Source organism: Chelonoidis abingdonii, chromosome 7, assembly GCF_003597395.2.
Source record: "Chelonoidis abingdonii isolate Lonesome George chromosome 7, CheloAbing_2.0, whole genome shotgun sequence".
Lineage (NCBI taxonomy): Eukaryota > Metazoa > Chordata > Testudines > Testudinidae > Chelonoidis > Chelonoidis abingdonii.
Genome location: NC_133775.1, coordinates 29,862,136 through 29,879,786, shown reverse-complemented (window position 1 = coordinate 29,879,786; position 17,651 = coordinate 29,862,136). Strand labels below are relative to the sequence as shown.

General features: G+C 40.3%; 3 protein-coding genes across 6 annotated transcripts in view; 1 reads left to right on the top strand and 2 right to left on the bottom strand.

Moving 5' to 3' along the window:
* The window catches only part of SPATA1 (spermatogenesis associated 1), a 36,928-nt gene extending 35,602 nt beyond the window's left edge, over window positions 1–1,326 (bottom strand). For all 4 annotated transcript variants that reach the window (XM_032798894.2, XM_032798896.2, XM_075067768.1 and 1 more), the window contains exon 1: window positions 1,297–1,326. The gene's annotated coding sequence lies outside the window, so the exon portion shown is untranslated. The remainder of the gene's footprint in view (window positions 1–1,296) is intronic.
* Window positions 1,327–1,612: 286 nt separating this feature from the next.
* Window positions 1,613–6,094, top strand: GNG5 (G protein subunit gamma 5). Its single transcript, XM_032798902.2, has 3 exons — window positions 1,613–1,796; window positions 4,439–4,594; window positions 5,854–6,094. Exons 1-2 carry the CDS (start codon window positions 1,716–1,718, stop codon window positions 4,562–4,564), a joined length of 207 nt encoding a protein of 68 aa, XP_032654793.1. The 5' UTR covers window positions 1,613–1,715; the 3' UTR covers window positions 4,565–4,594; window positions 5,854–6,094.
* The window catches only part of RPF1 (ribosome production factor 1 homolog), a 25,202-nt gene continuing 11,174 nt past the window's right edge, over window positions 3,624–17,651 (bottom strand). The window contains exons 3-10 of the mRNA XM_032798901.2: window positions 13,728–13,808; window positions 13,195–13,290; window positions 11,187–11,340; window positions 10,052–10,134; window positions 8,897–9,078; window positions 8,682–8,808; window positions 5,832–7,691; window positions 3,624–4,573 (exon numbers count right to left, since the gene is read on the bottom strand). Coding sequence (XP_032654792.1) covers window positions 7,650–7,691; window positions 8,682–8,808; window positions 8,897–9,078; window positions 10,052–10,134; window positions 11,187–11,340; window positions 13,195–13,290; window positions 13,728–13,808 — 765 coding nt within the window. The 3' untranslated portion in view covers window positions 3,624–4,573; window positions 5,832–7,649. The remainder of the gene's footprint in view (window positions 4,574–5,831; window positions 7,692–8,681; window positions 8,809–8,896; window positions 9,079–10,051; window positions 10,135–11,186; window positions 11,341–13,194; window positions 13,291–13,727; window positions 13,809–17,651) is intronic.

Below are 17,651 nucleotides of genomic sequence, written 5' to 3'. Positions count from 1 at the left end.
CCCTCTTGTGAGACATTAGGAGAGTCACTTAACAGCTCTGTGCCTCAGTATCCCTATCACTAAAATGAAAATAATAATTCTCACCTGCCTTCCATGGCTGCTAAGTCTTGATTAATGATTGTTCATAAAGTGCTTTAAGATCCTCAGTAAAAAGACCTGAAAAGTGCAAAGTATTCTTCTTCCTCTTATTCCATCTAGACAGCAAACACTGTTTAAATTTTTCATTGATAACTGAGATTACCATATCTAATGTTTCTTTTAAAACAACAGATTTGTCTCCTCCAGCCCTTGGCCTAAAAACCACGAATTCTCCAATCTTGTGTTTCACATGGATATAATTTTCTATCACTATAAAAACAAAAACCCTATGCTTACTGTACCACCCCACCCCATATTCCTTCGTATTCACCCACGAAAGCTCATACTCCAATACGTCTGTTAGTCTATAAGGAGCCACAGCACTCTTTGCTGCTCTTACAGATCCAGACTAACACGGCTACCCCTCTGATACTTTTTGCATTTTGTCTCCCTTTTAGGGGAATTTCTCCAGAAATTACTTGGAAACCACTAAAGAAATGCAAAGTCCCAAACTCACAATATATATTGGGAGCATTATATGCCAGGGATTGAAACTTTGTTTTACTGCTCACCTTATTTTTCTCAGAAATATTGAATTATAAATCAAATACTCAAACTCTATGAAAACCCTAATACAAAACTGTATACTAATGTATTCTTGTAGAACTAACTGTTCACCATCCTAGAGGTAGTCTGGGTGGGTGAGGTAATATCTTTTATTAAACCAACTTGTGCTGGGTGAGAGGAAAAGCCAGTTTAAGCAATACATGAACTCCAACCAAGCAGGAGTCAGTCACTAGTGCCAGAGGGGAACTCCTAGGAACCATGTTCTGATGGTTCAAATATAGTGAGGGAAGGAGATTGTGGTTTTTGGCCGACTTTGCCACAGGCTTGTGTGAGGCAAGTTGCAGCTTCTCCTTCCCCATTTGTAAAATAGGCTGTTACTCCAAAGGGGAGCAGAGTGGGAGGCTCACTTCATTAGTAGATCTAGGAAGCACTTTGGGATCGTTGGCTAACAGGTGCAACAGAGCCACAAGTTTCATTTGTATCTTGTATGTTTCTTCTTCATCTGAGTTACTGCATTTACCCTGCGCTGAGTGCGTTGCCATGCCCCGGCCGAGGCAGGGGCTTCCCGGTAACGTTCCCTTTTCAAACCTCGCCGCGCGAGCAGAGGCCCTGGGCCACACAAACCCCGGGTCACTAAGGAGCCACGATTACCTTCACTGACGCCTTCCCACCATTTGTTCCAGGGGCCGGAGCACATCCGGCGGCCCCGGGACACCTGGCGCCGGGGTGGGCCAGGGACGGGGGTATGGCCACGATATAAGGACCTAGGGGTCTACGCCGCTATCGGGCTGTATCGTGACAGTGATGTCACTCCCCACAGGCTCCGCCGCTCCAGACTCCGTAGCAGCCCCTGGCTGCCTGTGCCTGAGCTGGGGCAGCCCCGCTCCGGCGAGGCGCTGAGCGCGGTCACAGCGCCCCCTCGGGCTCGGCCGGGCCGGGCGCGCCGCCCTGACCCTGGGGCGGCGGCTGCGCAGGCGCCGGGGGCCGTTTGGGAAGCTCCGGAAACTTCGCGCTGAAGTTCCGAGCAGCGCCTGGCTCCGCAGCCCGAGCCCAGTCGCTTCCCGCGCGCCATGTCGGGCTCCTCCAGCGTGGCGGCGATGAAGAAAGTGGTGCAGCAGCTGCGCCTGGAGGCCAGCGTGAGCCGCGTGAAGGTGGGAGAGGCCGCGGGGCGCCAGACACCCGCTAGTGCCGCGCCCAGACCCCTCGCCTGAGGGGCAGAGCTGCCGCCTGCCTGCCCCACTCAGCCGCCCCCCCCGCGGGGCGGCTGGCGGCCCCGTTACTCTAGGGCTCCCGTGTACCCCGGCCCTTTTGCCCAGCTGTCAGCGCGTGCCCTGCCCCGGGACCTCCCGCGCAGGGACGGGCCGCGGGCGGGTCGGCGCTACGGGCGGTTCTTGTACGTGGGGACAGACTCGCCCCACGCGCAGGGCTGCTGTGCCGGGCAACTCGTTGTGTCCACAGCGGCCGCAGGCTGAGCATGCCCCAGCCGCTCACTTCCTAATCCCGGAGTGTGGGGCGGAGCTGCCTAAACCGACGGGATTGCACCAGCTGGGCAGCGTCCCCTGGAAACCCGTAACGTAAGGTGTCCTGCTGTGCGGAGTCTCTCCGGAAAGGAATCGCTCAGCCTTGGATAGTCAGTTAGCTTTGGTCAAGAGCCAAACTGCAGAGAAAATAATAAAAGTCCGGGCCCGTTTCAACTGATCTGGGTTCGGCTCACGGCCCGCCTATTGCCTACCCCGGCCTAGGCTGTTGCAGGCCTCTCACCCGTTTTCATTATTCAGATATAAAATGGAGACGTTCTGGGAGCCCTCGGATATGCTGGGTGCGCAGCATCTGTGGCCTTTCAGGCTAGGATAGGCTTGTGTCAAATTGGCAAGTTACAGTTTGCAGAGCTCCTTTCAAAATGAGTAACTGGGGAGAAATCGCCTGCTATGTTTTCATTTTACTTCTGTTTTCATGTACCCACAACCTTTTGTAAAAAGGTTTAAAAAGAAATGCTCTTCATGTGTTGGTTCATCCCAAGAATGTTTTCCTGATGGAGAGGAATGAGAGAATAAAGTTAGTTTATCTGAGGTAGGGTGTCAGGGCATGCAGCCACAGTTACCCTTGTTTTTTCTCAAAAATGAGGGCTATTCTTATTTCATGGGGAAAGCTAAATGTGTAAAGCAACCTTCAGGTTAAGTTGGAGAGGGCTGTTTTTTTAAAATTCATTTGGTGAGTTAAGCATGACACAGCATCAAGGATGATTTAAAATAAGTGAATCTCAGCCTTTCCAGACTACCAGAGTCTGCTTTGTCTTACAAACCTGTTTCACCTCACTTAAAATCTAGTTGCTTACAAAATCAGATACAAAAGTGTCATAGCATACAAGTACTGAAAATTTTGCTTACTTTCTCATTTTTACTATAGAATTATAAATCAAGTGGAGTGTAAATATTGTACTTACTTTTGTGTATAGCATAGAGAGTACTATAAAGTCATTGTATGAAATTTTAGTTTGTACTGATTTCACTAGTCCTTCTTCTGTACCCTGTTGTAAAACTAGGCAAATAGTTGATATACCCCCTGGAAGACCTGTGATACCCCTGGTTGAAAACCACTTATTTAAAATTCTTCACCTGAGTGGCAGAAGGCTTTTCCCTGCTTGCTTTGGTCCAGATAGGGTGACAAGACAGCACATGCGAAATATTGGGATGGGGTAATAGGTGCCTTATAAGACAAAGCCCTAAATATTGGGACTATCACTATAAAACCAAGACAGCTGGTCACTCGAGGTCTAGATAAAATAAAATGAAAATGCCCAGATACCGGAAGGTTTGGCCAGAGTAAATTTGGCTTTGTTTTCAGCCACTACTCCCAATTAATTCAAATGCTTAACCTCTTTTGGGGAGGGACTGTGTCTGAAGAGTTTGCACAGTGACCTCCACATTGTCACCCTACTCAACTATAATACAGATAAATACCACTTCTAGGATCATCACTTTGCTTAGTTTGGAACTGAAAATTTTAATACAGCGGGTGGATTTTTCACACTCTTGAGGGCATATATAGATTCCTTTAGCAGTGTGTTTATACAAAATGGTTTACTAACGTATCTCTTGTTGTTCTTAATGCTTGTCTTCAGTGTTAGCTTAAATTATCGAGGTCACACTTATTCAAGTGAGAGGAGTTATCACACTGCAAAACAACATTAGAGTAGCACAACAGGATTGGATTAGCAGCATGGAGTAGTTGAGTCCCCACTGCTTTACTAGTCTTAGCAACACCCAAGTGTCAACCTATACATTGCCAAATCAGCCACCTCAAGTTAAAAGCACCACTTTTCTGAAACTAGAGACTTGTCTGTGCACAGGAGCTGGGTTAGGGTCAACACTTGTTATACCTTGAGCTAACCCTGCAGTGAAGATAAGCCCTTAGAAAAAGTATAAAGTGAAACTGTCTTGGGGCTTGCATTAGGTGGCAGACACTGGTATATGACTGCATGTCTTGCAAAAATTACCCATAGTGTGTTCAATGCTACTTCAGCTTCAGGAACCTGTACGTATAGTAGCCAGGAGCTGATTGTCAACGATGCGCTGAACTGTGCACTCAGTATGTGAAGACAAGACCAACTCCCTTAAAATAGAGTATTACTGAATGCTATAGTTTTTCTGAACAAGAACTAAAATGCAAGTGTTTTGTGTGTAATAAAATCTAGCTGTGCTGAATGTAGCACCCTCCATACATTACAGAAAATGTTATATACAAGATAAAGTATTTGCTGTGAATGCTAATTTAAAATTTACTTTATGACTAGGTTTCTCAAGCCGCAGCAGACTTGAAGCAGTTCTGTCTGCAGAATGCACAACATGATCCCCTACTGACAGGAGTGTCTTCAAGTACAAATCCATTCAGACCCCAGAAAGTCTGTTCATTTTTGTAATTCGGTGAACTATCTTGGTCTTTTTCAGTGGTAAGTTTTAAAACTACAAAAAATGATACAAGTTGTTCCTGTTCTGATAAAGTAGGTTGCCATCAGATCATTCATTTTAAATGTATACAACATTCATTACGGAGTATATTTAAAAAAAGTTCTGACTTTTCAATAAACTTTTCCACTAAAATATACTGCTCTCATTTCCTCACCAAAGAAAATAATTTAGTGCTAGTGAACAATATCCTGTTTGCCAGTCCTAAAGTCTTTTGTCCATGGAGCAGGGGTTCTCAAACTACGGGTCACGAGCGGTCAGCCTCCACCCCAAACCCTGCTTCACCTCCAGCATTTATAATAGTGTTAAATATATTAAAAAAGTGTTTTTAATTTATAAGGGGGGGTGTCTGCACTCAGAGGATTGCTATGTGAAAAGGGGTCACCAGTACAACAGTTTGAGAACCACTGAGGTAGAGCATAGATTTGGCAGTGTAAGATTCTCCTCTACACTAAGCTTTTCCTGAGACCCACACCCAAGAATTAAGATGCAGTGGTAATCAACTCCTTTTCCTACTCCACTCAAAAAAACCTTACCCCTTCCTTGGAAATAAAAGTTAAATTCTTATTACAAGTCCCAGCCCCTACCATCACAACTTGGGGTGGGACTGAAACATCTGTTTCTGCAGACATCACAAGTAGAAGTCCTTAGGACAACAGTTTAGGCATTCTCCCTGTAAAAGAGTTTTCTCCTGTAACCTCCCCAAACAGCAAACTTTATGGGGTCAGCCCTACTTTGTTTTGAGGATGAGCCAGAAAAGTCAGAAACACTTGGAGGTGGTGAGGCAAGTGATTGTCCTTGGTCTATAAGGCAGTAGCTACCCCCTCTCACCCAGTACATAGCCTGGGTATCTCCAAGTGGAGGTGGTGTTTAGACAGAATTTGCAACTATTGTTGCTGTAGAATAATTTATTTTCTCTGCTCAACCAGTTCAGACCACTCAGTTTAATAGATTCCATTCCCAGGAGAATGAGCCCCCTTATTCACTTGTACAAGTTGGATTCTGCCTTTAGTCCCTGCTGTATAACATCCTACCTGGGAGAATTTACAGTATATAAACTTCTAAGAGTGATGGCAATGAAAACCACTCTTTGGCCCATGAGCTACCTGTGAAGGTAAACTAATTTATACCTGCTTGTCTATGGTATAATCTATAACAAGAGATATATGTGAGAGTACTTTCATCAAGCATACATACAAATTTTCATTACTTTTTTCTAACCACTTTTTTTTTGGTCTTTCAGATCTAACACCTTTTCACAGCTGCTCTGTGTGGAGAGAATGTGACTCAAGGAGTGCCTTGGTTTCAAGTCTGTACAAAAGCTTAGCCTTAATGTGCCAAGTTAACTGTGTAAATCGCTACTGTTGTCAAACCTCTTACCATCTACCTCTCCAAATGAACTGTGTGCTAGTTGCAATAACTTCTACTTCATGGGGGAATCAGTTTTACATATCAAGCAAAAAATAAAAATGTTTTGACTTAAATCTGTTTTGGAATTACTGTAGGGCTGTTTTGATACTGTGACTTTGATACTTTCAAAGTTATTTTAGTTATATATTTACTAAAGCATACTCAGATCTGAGACTTCAAATATTGTGGGTATTCCACATCACTAGCCTGTAACAATTCCAACTGAAGCCAAAACGAGTAAAATCTTCCGAAGTACATCATCCATACTCATACAAAGTGAGTGCTCAGATGCTGAAGCCAGTGAAGATTTTTGTTTTGCTCATTACTTTCAGTAGAGAAGAACCATTGCTCTTTTCTATCCAAGATACATAAAGTATCTTCATAATTGTCATATTACTTCTTAAAAGCAAAATAAGACCTATTGATTAGTTACAAAAGTTCCTCTTGGAAACTATACAGCCCAATTCCTCACACCCATTTAGCTGATTTAAAGCGTTTGTCTACAAAGTGGACTTTGATTACCAATTTGTTAAACCATTAGCCAGCTATTAAATAGCTGTTTAGCACCCAGATTGGGGCTGTAGTTGCACCAAGAGGCAAATTACTCAAATGGAAGCAGCTGCCGTTCAGACAGTGTGTGCATTTAATCATGTTAAGATACAAGCTATATATACACACTTGCTCCATTTTTGGAATCCTGTGTTTTAACACTGAACTGTCTTACAGACTATACGTGTCTCTGGGGAGATACCTTTTCCTTCATACTCCACCTCTCACAATAAGGCCTTTCTTCAAGTACAGCTAATCTGGTTATGAAACACAGATCTTGGAACAGTAGAAGTAGAGCTGTTATGGCAACGATAAAGCACAATTTACAGAAACAGGGCAACATTGTTTGTGTCTGACCTATTTTAACTAACAGTGTGCCTACTTACCTTCAATCACAACCAATCATGTTACTCCCAAACAGCTTTGTTACTAAGGCGTTGGAGTAGTCATGATAAAATCTCTACCATCCATCCTACTGGCAGCTGCTACTCACATTCTAGGAAACTTTGCCAGTTTTGAATCAAAGGAAATGTCTACTCAGCATTCTATAGCATGCTTCCCAGTGCAGGTTGACAAACATACCTTAGCTCTGCTCATACTAGTGCTAAAAACAGAAGTGTAGGTGGGGGTGGCATGAGCCCCAGCTCAGATTAGCCATCTGAGTAAGTTCCCAGAAGAGCAGGCAGGTTTGTTCTCAGGTGGCTAGTCCAGGCCGCTCCCACAGCCGCACTGCTTTTAGCATGCCACCTCAAGCAGAGTTAGTACATGTTTGTCTACCAGCACTGGGAACATGGTTCCCAGCTGCTGCATAGACGTACCCTTAGAGGCAATAGCACTGGTTTGTGGGTCAGCATTGAGGCCTAGCGGGAACATTGAAGACGACACTAATCGTGTTTCAAAATATCTGTTGTAGAAGGTTTGAAGGTGTCTGTAGTCTGCTTGCCTGTGCAGATAACATCGCTCAGTGATGATGTTTAACAACAACGAATTTGAGATGACAGGACCAAATCCAGACTCAATTTAGTTACAGAAGAATTCAAAGTTCTGCACTCCTATTAATCAGGTAGAACTAGATGATCATTATAAGTGGAATTTTCTTCTACTTGTGTCCATTTCACGGTGCTGAAATTTAAAGAAGAGATATTCACTATAAAATTTGCTGTTAAATGTCACAGTAGCAGACTCTAAAGAAATGGGCAAATATGTATTTTAAAACAAAACTATAGTAGGGGGAGGAAGATGGTCTGTATCTTCCAAGTGGCACTGCAGCTGCAATATACTTTAACTAGTTCTTGGATTCAGCCTGCCAGGATTAGCAGTGGGGGAGATGAAGATCAGAGAGTACGTGTTCCATTTTTAGGTGTGGCATTATCAGGATCACATAGATGGCTCATAAATGGAAATGTGGTGACACACTCACTATAAAGATGATTATGGTTTTCATTTCTGTTTAAAAAAATGACTACATCTACCACATAGTCAGATCAAAGCGTACCAGAGCTTTCCCCTCTGCCTAATATTTCTAAACTTGGAAGCTAAGTGCTACAACTCCGTGGCAAAAAATGACTAGTGCAGTGGTTTAATACTACCTATTCATTCTATCACTCCCATTTTATTTAAAAAATTTTTAAGAGTTGGACTTGAGATATTTATGCACACAATCAAGCCTCACTTATTTGCACATTATTATTCCACTCATTTGAAAACAGAAATAGCTCTAATCAACTTTACCAGCAAGCCAGTAGCAAGTCCACAGTAATAAGCTCTCAGTAAGGCTTTTTACAAGTTCTGTCACAGAACACCTTTATACTACTAATTATGCTAAAGTTCAACTACACTTTACAAATAACTGATTGAGGTATATCAGTATTCATTATCCTTGCTTTTATTTTTTCAAGTTGATCACTTATTTTCCAATATGCAAGTTAGAAAGGTTCTGCTATATTTCTTTAAAAACTCTAAATGAAGTTTCAGTTCAGGACAGTTCAGATGAGAACATGTCCATACTTTAAATGTCATTTACTACTTTTCTTTTAGGCTGATATTTGTGGTTATGTTTCAGAATGCCAAAATTTTAAGTGCTCATCCTGATATAATTACTGAAAGACATACCTTGTGAATCCATTCATACTCTCCAAATTTGGAATCGAAGGTTCCTTTTTGAAGAGACCTCAGCTTTAAGGTAAATCGTGGCCCAAGCTCTTGAATTCCCACTTTCTTTTCACTCCTGAAGATGTACCTTCAAAGCCAAAGGGGAACACATTAGGGTGGGATGCTACAGGAATGCAGTTTTTGTTAGCCACTAGCAAAATTTGAGAAAAGATTACCTGTGAAATCTAAAAAAGATATAGTCTCGCTGATTGTGAAAGGTAGCTACTTGTCTTCCAATGAACTGAGGATCATGTGGGAAGAGAGAGGCAAACATGCGACCAACGGAATGGCCCAGTCGTGTTGTAAAGTTATTCAGGATTACTTCAGGTTGATGTTTTGTGGGCTCCTTTCCTTTTCGCTGGAATGAAAGCAACAAGTTAGGAAGGATAAGATAATACAAAAAACGTTTTCAAAGATACATATTCGAAGACAGAAATTGAACTAACATAAAAGAGAGAGGAAGAAGGTTAAGGTCAAAAGATGTATTAATTCCCCATGTTAAATGCCATAAAGAACATATATATAGTGCAGCATCAGTTGGCAACATTTAAGGACCTCAAAATTCTACTAATTCATTGTTCAAAAAAAAAAACCAACAAATTTCTTGAATAAATGTTAAGAGAATGATAGCTAATCATTCTATATTTCCCCCTCACTAATATATTGAAAGGGTATTCCACTACCCAAAAAAGTTCAGCCATCACAAAAATCTTGAAAGTCTGTGGACATTCAAGTCCAATTGCTTCCAAAGCTACCCTTTCATCCACCCATCTAGGCCAACTTCTATTTTGCTTTTAAGACTAAAGGTCATTTCAGTTCCTTCATTGTTAAAGTGCATTAAAAAAAGCGCACAGTGCTTTTGGACTAGTTGGGGCTAAACAAGAATTCAGTATTTCCAGTACACCATCAGGATTCCTACACATTAGTGATGGCACTGTATAAAAAACAAAGTAAGAGATTATATAAAGTGGAGAAATGAGACTTTTGGATTTGGTACACAACTGATTTTACATAATGCTATTGCAATGAGTGCAAAAATGTATCAGAGATAAAAACAAAGCAATCAATCCACTGCAGGAATTGTTGGGTAAAAGTTTATTGCCTCTGCTATGTAAGAAGTCAAACTAGATAATAGTGGTCCTGGTCCTCCTTGCCTCAAAAACGGTACATCACCATCTTTATGAAACCAACTGAACATCATGCAAGTCTGAAGAGTTTCCTCTGTAGACAAAAGTTAAGAAAATGTGAAAGAAAAAAATTACACCACTAAGCAATTTGGATCATGCATTTATTAGTTTTCTGCTGTTATTGAGGGGAATAAAAAACCTCACCTTTATTTCTTTACGCAGACGAACACTGCTCATTCTAAAATGAGCAGTTGGACCATCTGGCAAATGACTTAAAACAAGTCCATCTGTTTCAGAGAGTTAAGAATAGCTGGTATAGGTATTAAGTTCAGAACGCAATTTAAGCAATACAACAAAAGTGATTTATATAGAAACCTTTGTTGAGTTCCACAGAAACAGTCAACATTATATTAGAACTCTTCTAATTTACACAACCTATATTTCATATATAAGACAGCTATACCTACCCTCTTCTCTGCAATAATGGAGCTTGGAAGTGCTATAACAAGGTCTCATATTACTAAATCTTCATACTTACACAAAGACACTATAGAAAATGTATTAGTATACTAAGTATCATTAAAACTTTGTCAAATAGTTAACCAGAACACATTATGTTCTGCTTGTTCATTTTCTATTTTGCTATATATCGCTATAAACCTAACTTAATAAAAGTTTACATTTATTAACAAAATCCAACAGCTGATTAAACTGCTTAAAATTTAGTGCAATAAGAATGTGTATTCATGCACTAAGTTGTCTCAGACAAATGGAGCGGTTCACTTGTTGATAAGAAATCCAAGCCATACATAGAATGCCAGTATATTGGATACATTCGGAATTTCTTTACCTAATCACCAAGAATATCCCTCCATTTAAAGAGCTAAATTGATGCCATTATGATCAACCTTAAAAACAATAGATACAAGGATGTGGCCACATCTAATACGAGTATAGAACCATATTATGGCACCTGCGCTGCGGGCCTCAGAATTAACCTGAGGCATGCAGATATCATGTTACTGTTCTTGTAACTTTGTATTTATAGGGTTTTAAGTTACAGTTCGAGACAGAGCCAAAAATGGCCTTTGGTTTCATATTTGGCCTGTAGAAAAGTAGAAATACTGGTTCTTAACTTCTAAAGAAAGTGAAAAATTGCCCTACCTCAACCTGAAGTTGACAGTGAAGACAAAAGCATAAAGGATCTGGGAGAGATCTTGGCGACTTACATAGCCCAATTACTTTCTTCTTAACTTTGTCTAGAATTAGCGTACTAATATCTTTATCATATAATAGAGATAACTCTATGAAGAAACTCCCTCTTGTATATGAAGGATACTTGGTATTTTGCGATCTTCATTAATAACGATCAGATCTGTGAAGTCTCGTGAGATGCACTGTGGGATAATTCTTTTCAGAGCCAGTCCTCTTCGATAGTAAACGTGTGAGTTAGGTATGATAGTAGACAGCTGTTCACAGAATCTCACTGTTCTCTGCACAATAGAAAACCTTGATTGCAATCTCTCAGTTGTTGGGTATATTGTAAAGATCATAAAAAGGGTTACATTTCATACAACTGCCTTTTCCTTTAAGTGTACCAAGCTACCCCTTCATCAAATACAGTAAAAGTTGTGTTATCTGGCACTTTTATCAACCAGAAAACTCTACCAGCATTTCTGATATTTCCCAATTCAAATCTTCAATCTAGTAACCGGGACTAGTATACAGCCCAGGAGGTTATGCAATTACACATTCTGCACTCCACTTTTATGCAAAAGAGGTAGAAGACAAGTAAGTAAGCGGATAGGGATTTAGTCAAAAAAAGCAGCTTCCAGGGTGTGTCATAGGGTCATCACAGATTCAGCCCAATCTCCTATACCTTCTACATCTACAATAACTGATGTTGATAATGACGACCCTGAGGCACTGCAAGATCCTGAAGTGTCTTCTGAACATAATTTAATCTTTGATGATTCAGTATAGTTTTAGTGTTCAGTGTATTTTTCGTGATCTGGGTGTACGTGATGCACGCAGCCCACAGTGATATGTGGTGTCATAAGATAACCTACTGAATAGAAAACTTTACCTGTATACACCTAAGTGCTTCAAGAAACCAACCACTCTGCAGTGCAGTACTACTATGAGATTGGTGAGTACTATTTTATCGTTTGTTTTATTGTATTCTAATTCTTTGAAAATTGATATTCCATTGGTAAGTATAACTCTTAGTTAACTGTAATTTTTGACTAACCGGCGTCCCCCATTCCCTCAACATGCCGGATAACAAAGCTTTTACTGTACTGTGTTTTTCTTAAAACATTTCTTCCATGAACTTTACCAGTGTTAACACAAAGCAAAGTGTTTTACATTGGAAAACCCCACACAGTCACTAGAGAAAAACATGTCTGATAGACAGTACAGTTCAGATCTATAATGCAGCAGACTATCTTCTACTTAGAAAATAAACTGAGGGCAAGGACAGTAGCTTCCTCCATTCTGGAGAGCACTCTCTGTGTTAACACTCAAAAAATGCAGAAATTTTATTTATTTATATATTTAAAGAGACTCCATTATTCCTCAAACGCAGTCAAATGGAAAAATTCTAAGTAATAGCACTCATGTTTTTAATACAATAACATAACATTAAAAGGACACAGCTTGCAAATAAATCACTTAAAAAAAAAAAAGAGAGTTAAAAGTAGTTTCAGGTATGACACTTGCCCAAGTCCCCTGACAAGTTGAGGTTTTACAAATCACATTTTCCTAATTTTAAAAAGTCTTTTTTGTTCTTCTATGCTCTGTGCAAAAATCACCACCACCACCAATCCTGCAATAAAAAACTGTGTTAGCACAAGGCTCTACTCACAAAGAGCTCATTGCAGGATTGAGATCAAAGGGAAGGAACAGACTATAAGCAAAGTAAACCAACAAAAGAAAAAAATTCAGATAGAGATGCAGTTTTCAATTTGGAGGTGCTCTTTTAAGATTGTGCAAATGTAGAGGGCCTGTGAAAGGCATTACAGTTAAAAATCTACAGACTGAAGTCTCCTATTCATCAAATTAAGAGATAAAGCTTAAGACAGTGGCAGTAAACATTTCCTGATGCTGCACTGCCAAGTACATCTATCCTGACACAGAGGAACCACTTACTCGAGAATTAAGATGTTTCCCTGCCCATTACGAGAAAAGGAATCGTTGTTTAAGTCACTTTTGGACTCCAGTTTCACCATCAAGCATGAAATGAAAACCTCTATTCCATAATCAGCTGCCTAAGTCTTTCAGACCCCCCCATAAAGTGATTCACAAAAATTTAAAGATTACACTTCAATTTTAGAAATGTATTTTACCCCACGAGGTCTATCTGATGTTGTGATAAGAATCTTGGGAATGGTCTGTCTATTGAAGTATGGTGCAAACTCATCAGTAGATTCATCAAAAGCAACCTAGGAACAAAAAATATGGTGAATTAAAAAACTTCTAGGAAAAACACACACAGTTTTTTATTTCTAAAAATAATTGTCCACTTTGGCTTAAATTCTGGTGTCATTAAAGTCAGTAGCAAAATTGTATATGGGTCCAAGTTCTGGCCTGTACTGTATTGTTTAGTCAATCTGTCCCATTCTTTATCTGTGTTTTTAACAATGTATAATACAATGGGAGATAAGATGACAGACAAGCTTGCTAAGAAGTTATTCAGCCATGGGGAATTATCTTAAATTAAATGATAAAGGGATGACATCATCTGCAGCATTATCAATTCATTAATGCCCTAACACAAGAGTGGAAAATAAATATTCATAGTTTATAATCAGTCCTTTTTTAGTTAAAGCACATTTTGGAGGAAATCAAGGTTTAACACATGTAGGGATTATACATTTACCTCTTCATCATTAGGATCTACAGTTGTTTCATCATAAACTCTCTGATTTTCAATTGTCTTCGGTACAGGCTTTGGTGGTGCCTTTAATATAGAGTAGTTTATTAAGAACACAATAAATTACAGCAATAATCCCCTTTAAAAAAATAAAATGTAAGGCATTATTTGTACTTTGTGGTACTGAGGGCTTGTCTACACGGTGCTGGCAAAGCACACTACAGAGTAGTTCCCAAACTTTAACAACCTGTGAACCCCTTTCACTAAAATGTCAAGTTTTGCGAACCTCTCCTAAAAATGAATATTTCCAGGGATTTTCTCCTTTATTTGAGTATAAATTATAAAAGCAGTGATCCTGGAAATATAAAATTTGTTTTTATGACATGCTTATTACACACTATATATTATTATTATTTATCGTTACAGTATTTTTATTAGAATCAAACAAAACAAAGAGACAAAGTTTCTCAATACTTTAAATGACTGCTTATTGGAGCAGCTGGTACAGGAATCCACTAGGGGAGAGGCAACTCTCGATTTAGCCCTGAATGGAGCGCAGGATCTGGTCCAAGAGGTAACTATAACAGGACCGCTTGGAAATAATGACCATAATATAACAACATTTAACATTCCTGTGGGGGGGAAGAACACCTCAACAGCTCAATCCTGTGGCATTTAATTTCAGAAAGAGGAACTAACTAACCTCCTCATTTTTGCATAAACAGATATTAAAAAGTTAAACAGAAATTAAAAAAACAGTAACTAGAGTGAAATCTTTGCACGCTGCATGGATACTTTTCAAAGACACCATAATAGAGGCTCAACTTAAATGTATACCCCAAATTAAAAAACACAGTAAAAACTAAAAAAGAGTTACTGTGGCTTAACAACCATGTAAAAGAAGCAGTGAGAGATAAAGGCATCTTTTAAAAAGTGGAAGTCATTTTCTAGTGAGGTAAATAGAAGGAGCCAGCAAACACTGTCCAATATTAAGTGTTAATTAGCAATAAGAAAGCCAAAGAGGAGTTGAAGAACAGCTACCAAAAACTCCAAAGGTGGTAATAAAATGTTTTTTTTAAGTACATCAAAGCAGGAAGCCTGCTAAACAATCAGGTGGGCCCCTGGAGATCGAGATAGAAAGGAGCACTTAAAGACGATAAAGTCATTGTGAGAGAACTAAATGAATCTTGCTTCAGTCTTCCGGCTGGGACGTAGGAGAATTCCCAACCTGAGCGGGCTTTGTAGGTGACAAATCTGAGGAATTGTCACAGATGAAGTGTCACTAGAGAGTTTTTTGAATTAACTGAGAACTTAACAGTAACAGTCACCGGACCAGATGACATTCACCCAAGATTCTGAAAGAACTCAAATGTGACGGGCGGAACATTAACTAGGGTTTGTAACCTGTCCTTTGAATCAGCTTCTGTACCAATGACTGGAAGATAGCTAATGTAATGCAATATTAAAAAGGGCTCTAGAGTGATCCTGGCAATACAGACCAGTAAGTCTAACACAGTACCTCTGGCAAATAGTTAAAACAATAGTAAAGAACAAAATTGCAGACACATAGAGAACATAAATTGTTGGGCAAAGTCAGCATGTTCTGTAAAGGAAATCTTGTCTTACTAATCTATGAGAGTTCTTTGAATGGGTCAACAAACATGCATCTGTACCTACAGATGTGGTCCTCTATCTCAAAAAGATATACTGCACAAATAGAGGTCAGAAAAGGGCAACTAAATGATTAGGGTTTGGAACAGGTCCAATAAGGGAATTAAAGAGGATAGGAGTTTTCAGCTTGGAAAAGAGGAGACTAGCGGGGGATATAACTGAACGTATAAAAGTCATGAGTGGTGTGGAGAAAGGGAATAAGGAAAAGTTATTACTTGTTCCCATAAGAGAACTAGGGGCCACCGAATGAAATTAAATGGGCGCAGGTTTAAACAAATAAAGGAGTTCTTCACACAGCACACAGCAACCTGTGGAACTCCTTGCCTAAGGAAGTGTGGAAGGCTAGGACCATAACAGGGTTAAAGAAACTGGATAAATTAATGGGCTAAGTCCATTAAATGTCTAGATAGCTCAGATGGATAAGAGGAATGGTGTCCCTAGCCTCTGTTTGTCAGAGGGTGGAGACGGATGGCAGGAGAGAGATCACTGATCATTACCTGTTAGTTTCAATCCCTCTGGGGCACCTGGCATTGGCCACTGTCAGTAGACAGGATACTGGGCTGGATGGACCTTTGGTCTGACCCAGCATGGCCATTCTTATGTTCTTATGTATTACATTATGAAAACAGCAACACTCTTCCAAGATCTCACTTTTGTAGCTTGTATCACTTTGAATAAACCTGTTATAAGACAAGGCTCCTATGTTTCACCAAGGAGTATCGGATGTGAAACAGCATGAAGGTATTTAAGAAGCCAATCCAAAGAGTTCCTCCTACACAAGCATTCGGGGCTTGAGAAGTCCAGACAAACAACGCACGTTACAACAAAGCTTAAACTTGTTTTTCATAATAATTTTAAAAATACTACCACCTGCCTATTTAATTTTAAGAACAGCAAAAAATATTCACCTCCCTTTCCATTTCTTATAAGGAGTCTTGAAGTTTAAATCTCCTCAATGTGATAGATATGCTTGCTTTGATCTGCTTAGCTCCTGGAAATCCAGGGGCTCCAGGCTGCTGGCCCTGTGCTGCCCAGGATCCCTGTCCGCCATCCGGGATTTTTTTCCTGGGAACCCTCTGTAACATTTCGTGAATCCCAGTTTGGGAACCACAGCACTAGAGGGATGTGATTTGTTAAGTGCTTTAATATGTTGTGCCCTAACTACCTTGCGTAAACCCTGTTGGCATGCTCTAAAGGAACCTAGTTCACATCAACATAGTTTCTTACAAATCACACCCTTCTGGCACATTTTGCCATGCTAAGTAGACAAGCTTTGAGTCAAACAATGAGCTCAATTCCACATTCAAATGAGTGACTCAATTATTCTGTAACGTATTTTATGTCAATTTTTAGTAATAATTCTTTAAAAGCTGGAAAATACCCTAAGACAGCAGTTCTCAACAGGGGTCTGAGACCACCTGGGAGGGCCGCAAGCAGGTTTCAGTGGATCTGCCAAGCAGGGCCAGTGTTAGACTCACCGGGGCCCAGGGCAGAAGCCCAGAGCCCCACCACTTGGGGCTAAAACACCGCCCCCAGCTTTTATGGGCAGAAAAACAATTGTTGTGGCACAGGTGGGCATGAAGTTTTTATAGCATGTTGATGAGGCCTCAGAAAGAAAAAGTCTAAGAACCTAGAACAAGTTGTGCTCTTTGTCTACACTACAGAGACTATACTGGCATAGGTATGTTGCCATAGCTATGCTGGCATAAACCCATAGTACAGACAGCCTACACCAATCGAAAAGGTTTATCCACTAGTGTAGGAACACCACCTCCCTGAGTGACAGTAGCTAAGACAACAGAGGTGTTCTTCTGTTGACCTAACTGCATCAACACCAGGGGTTAAGTCAGCATAAATACATTGCTTACAGATGTGATTTTTCATACCCCAAGCGAGGTAGCTAAATCAACCTCAATTTTACGTGTGGACGAGGCCTTACTTTGTTTGTACATTAGTGATACCATCACCTTAATTCTGAAAGGAGATCATTACTTTAATACTAGTGAAGCAATACATGGAGCAGAACACATGGCTACAATATTCAACCCACTTAGCTTCCAAGTTTCTAGGAAGTGATTGTTCCCCATTATATTCCCCGTTTCTTCTTTCTGTGTCAGCCTGTTTTTTTTCTTCCTGTGATACAGCATGGCCAGAGGGCAGCATAAGAGTGTTAGCAGGAGGCCTTATTCCCTGCCAAGGGAGGAAGGTTTGCTTTAGATTAACTAGAACAGCTGTGGCCAATTAGAGCACCTGACTCCA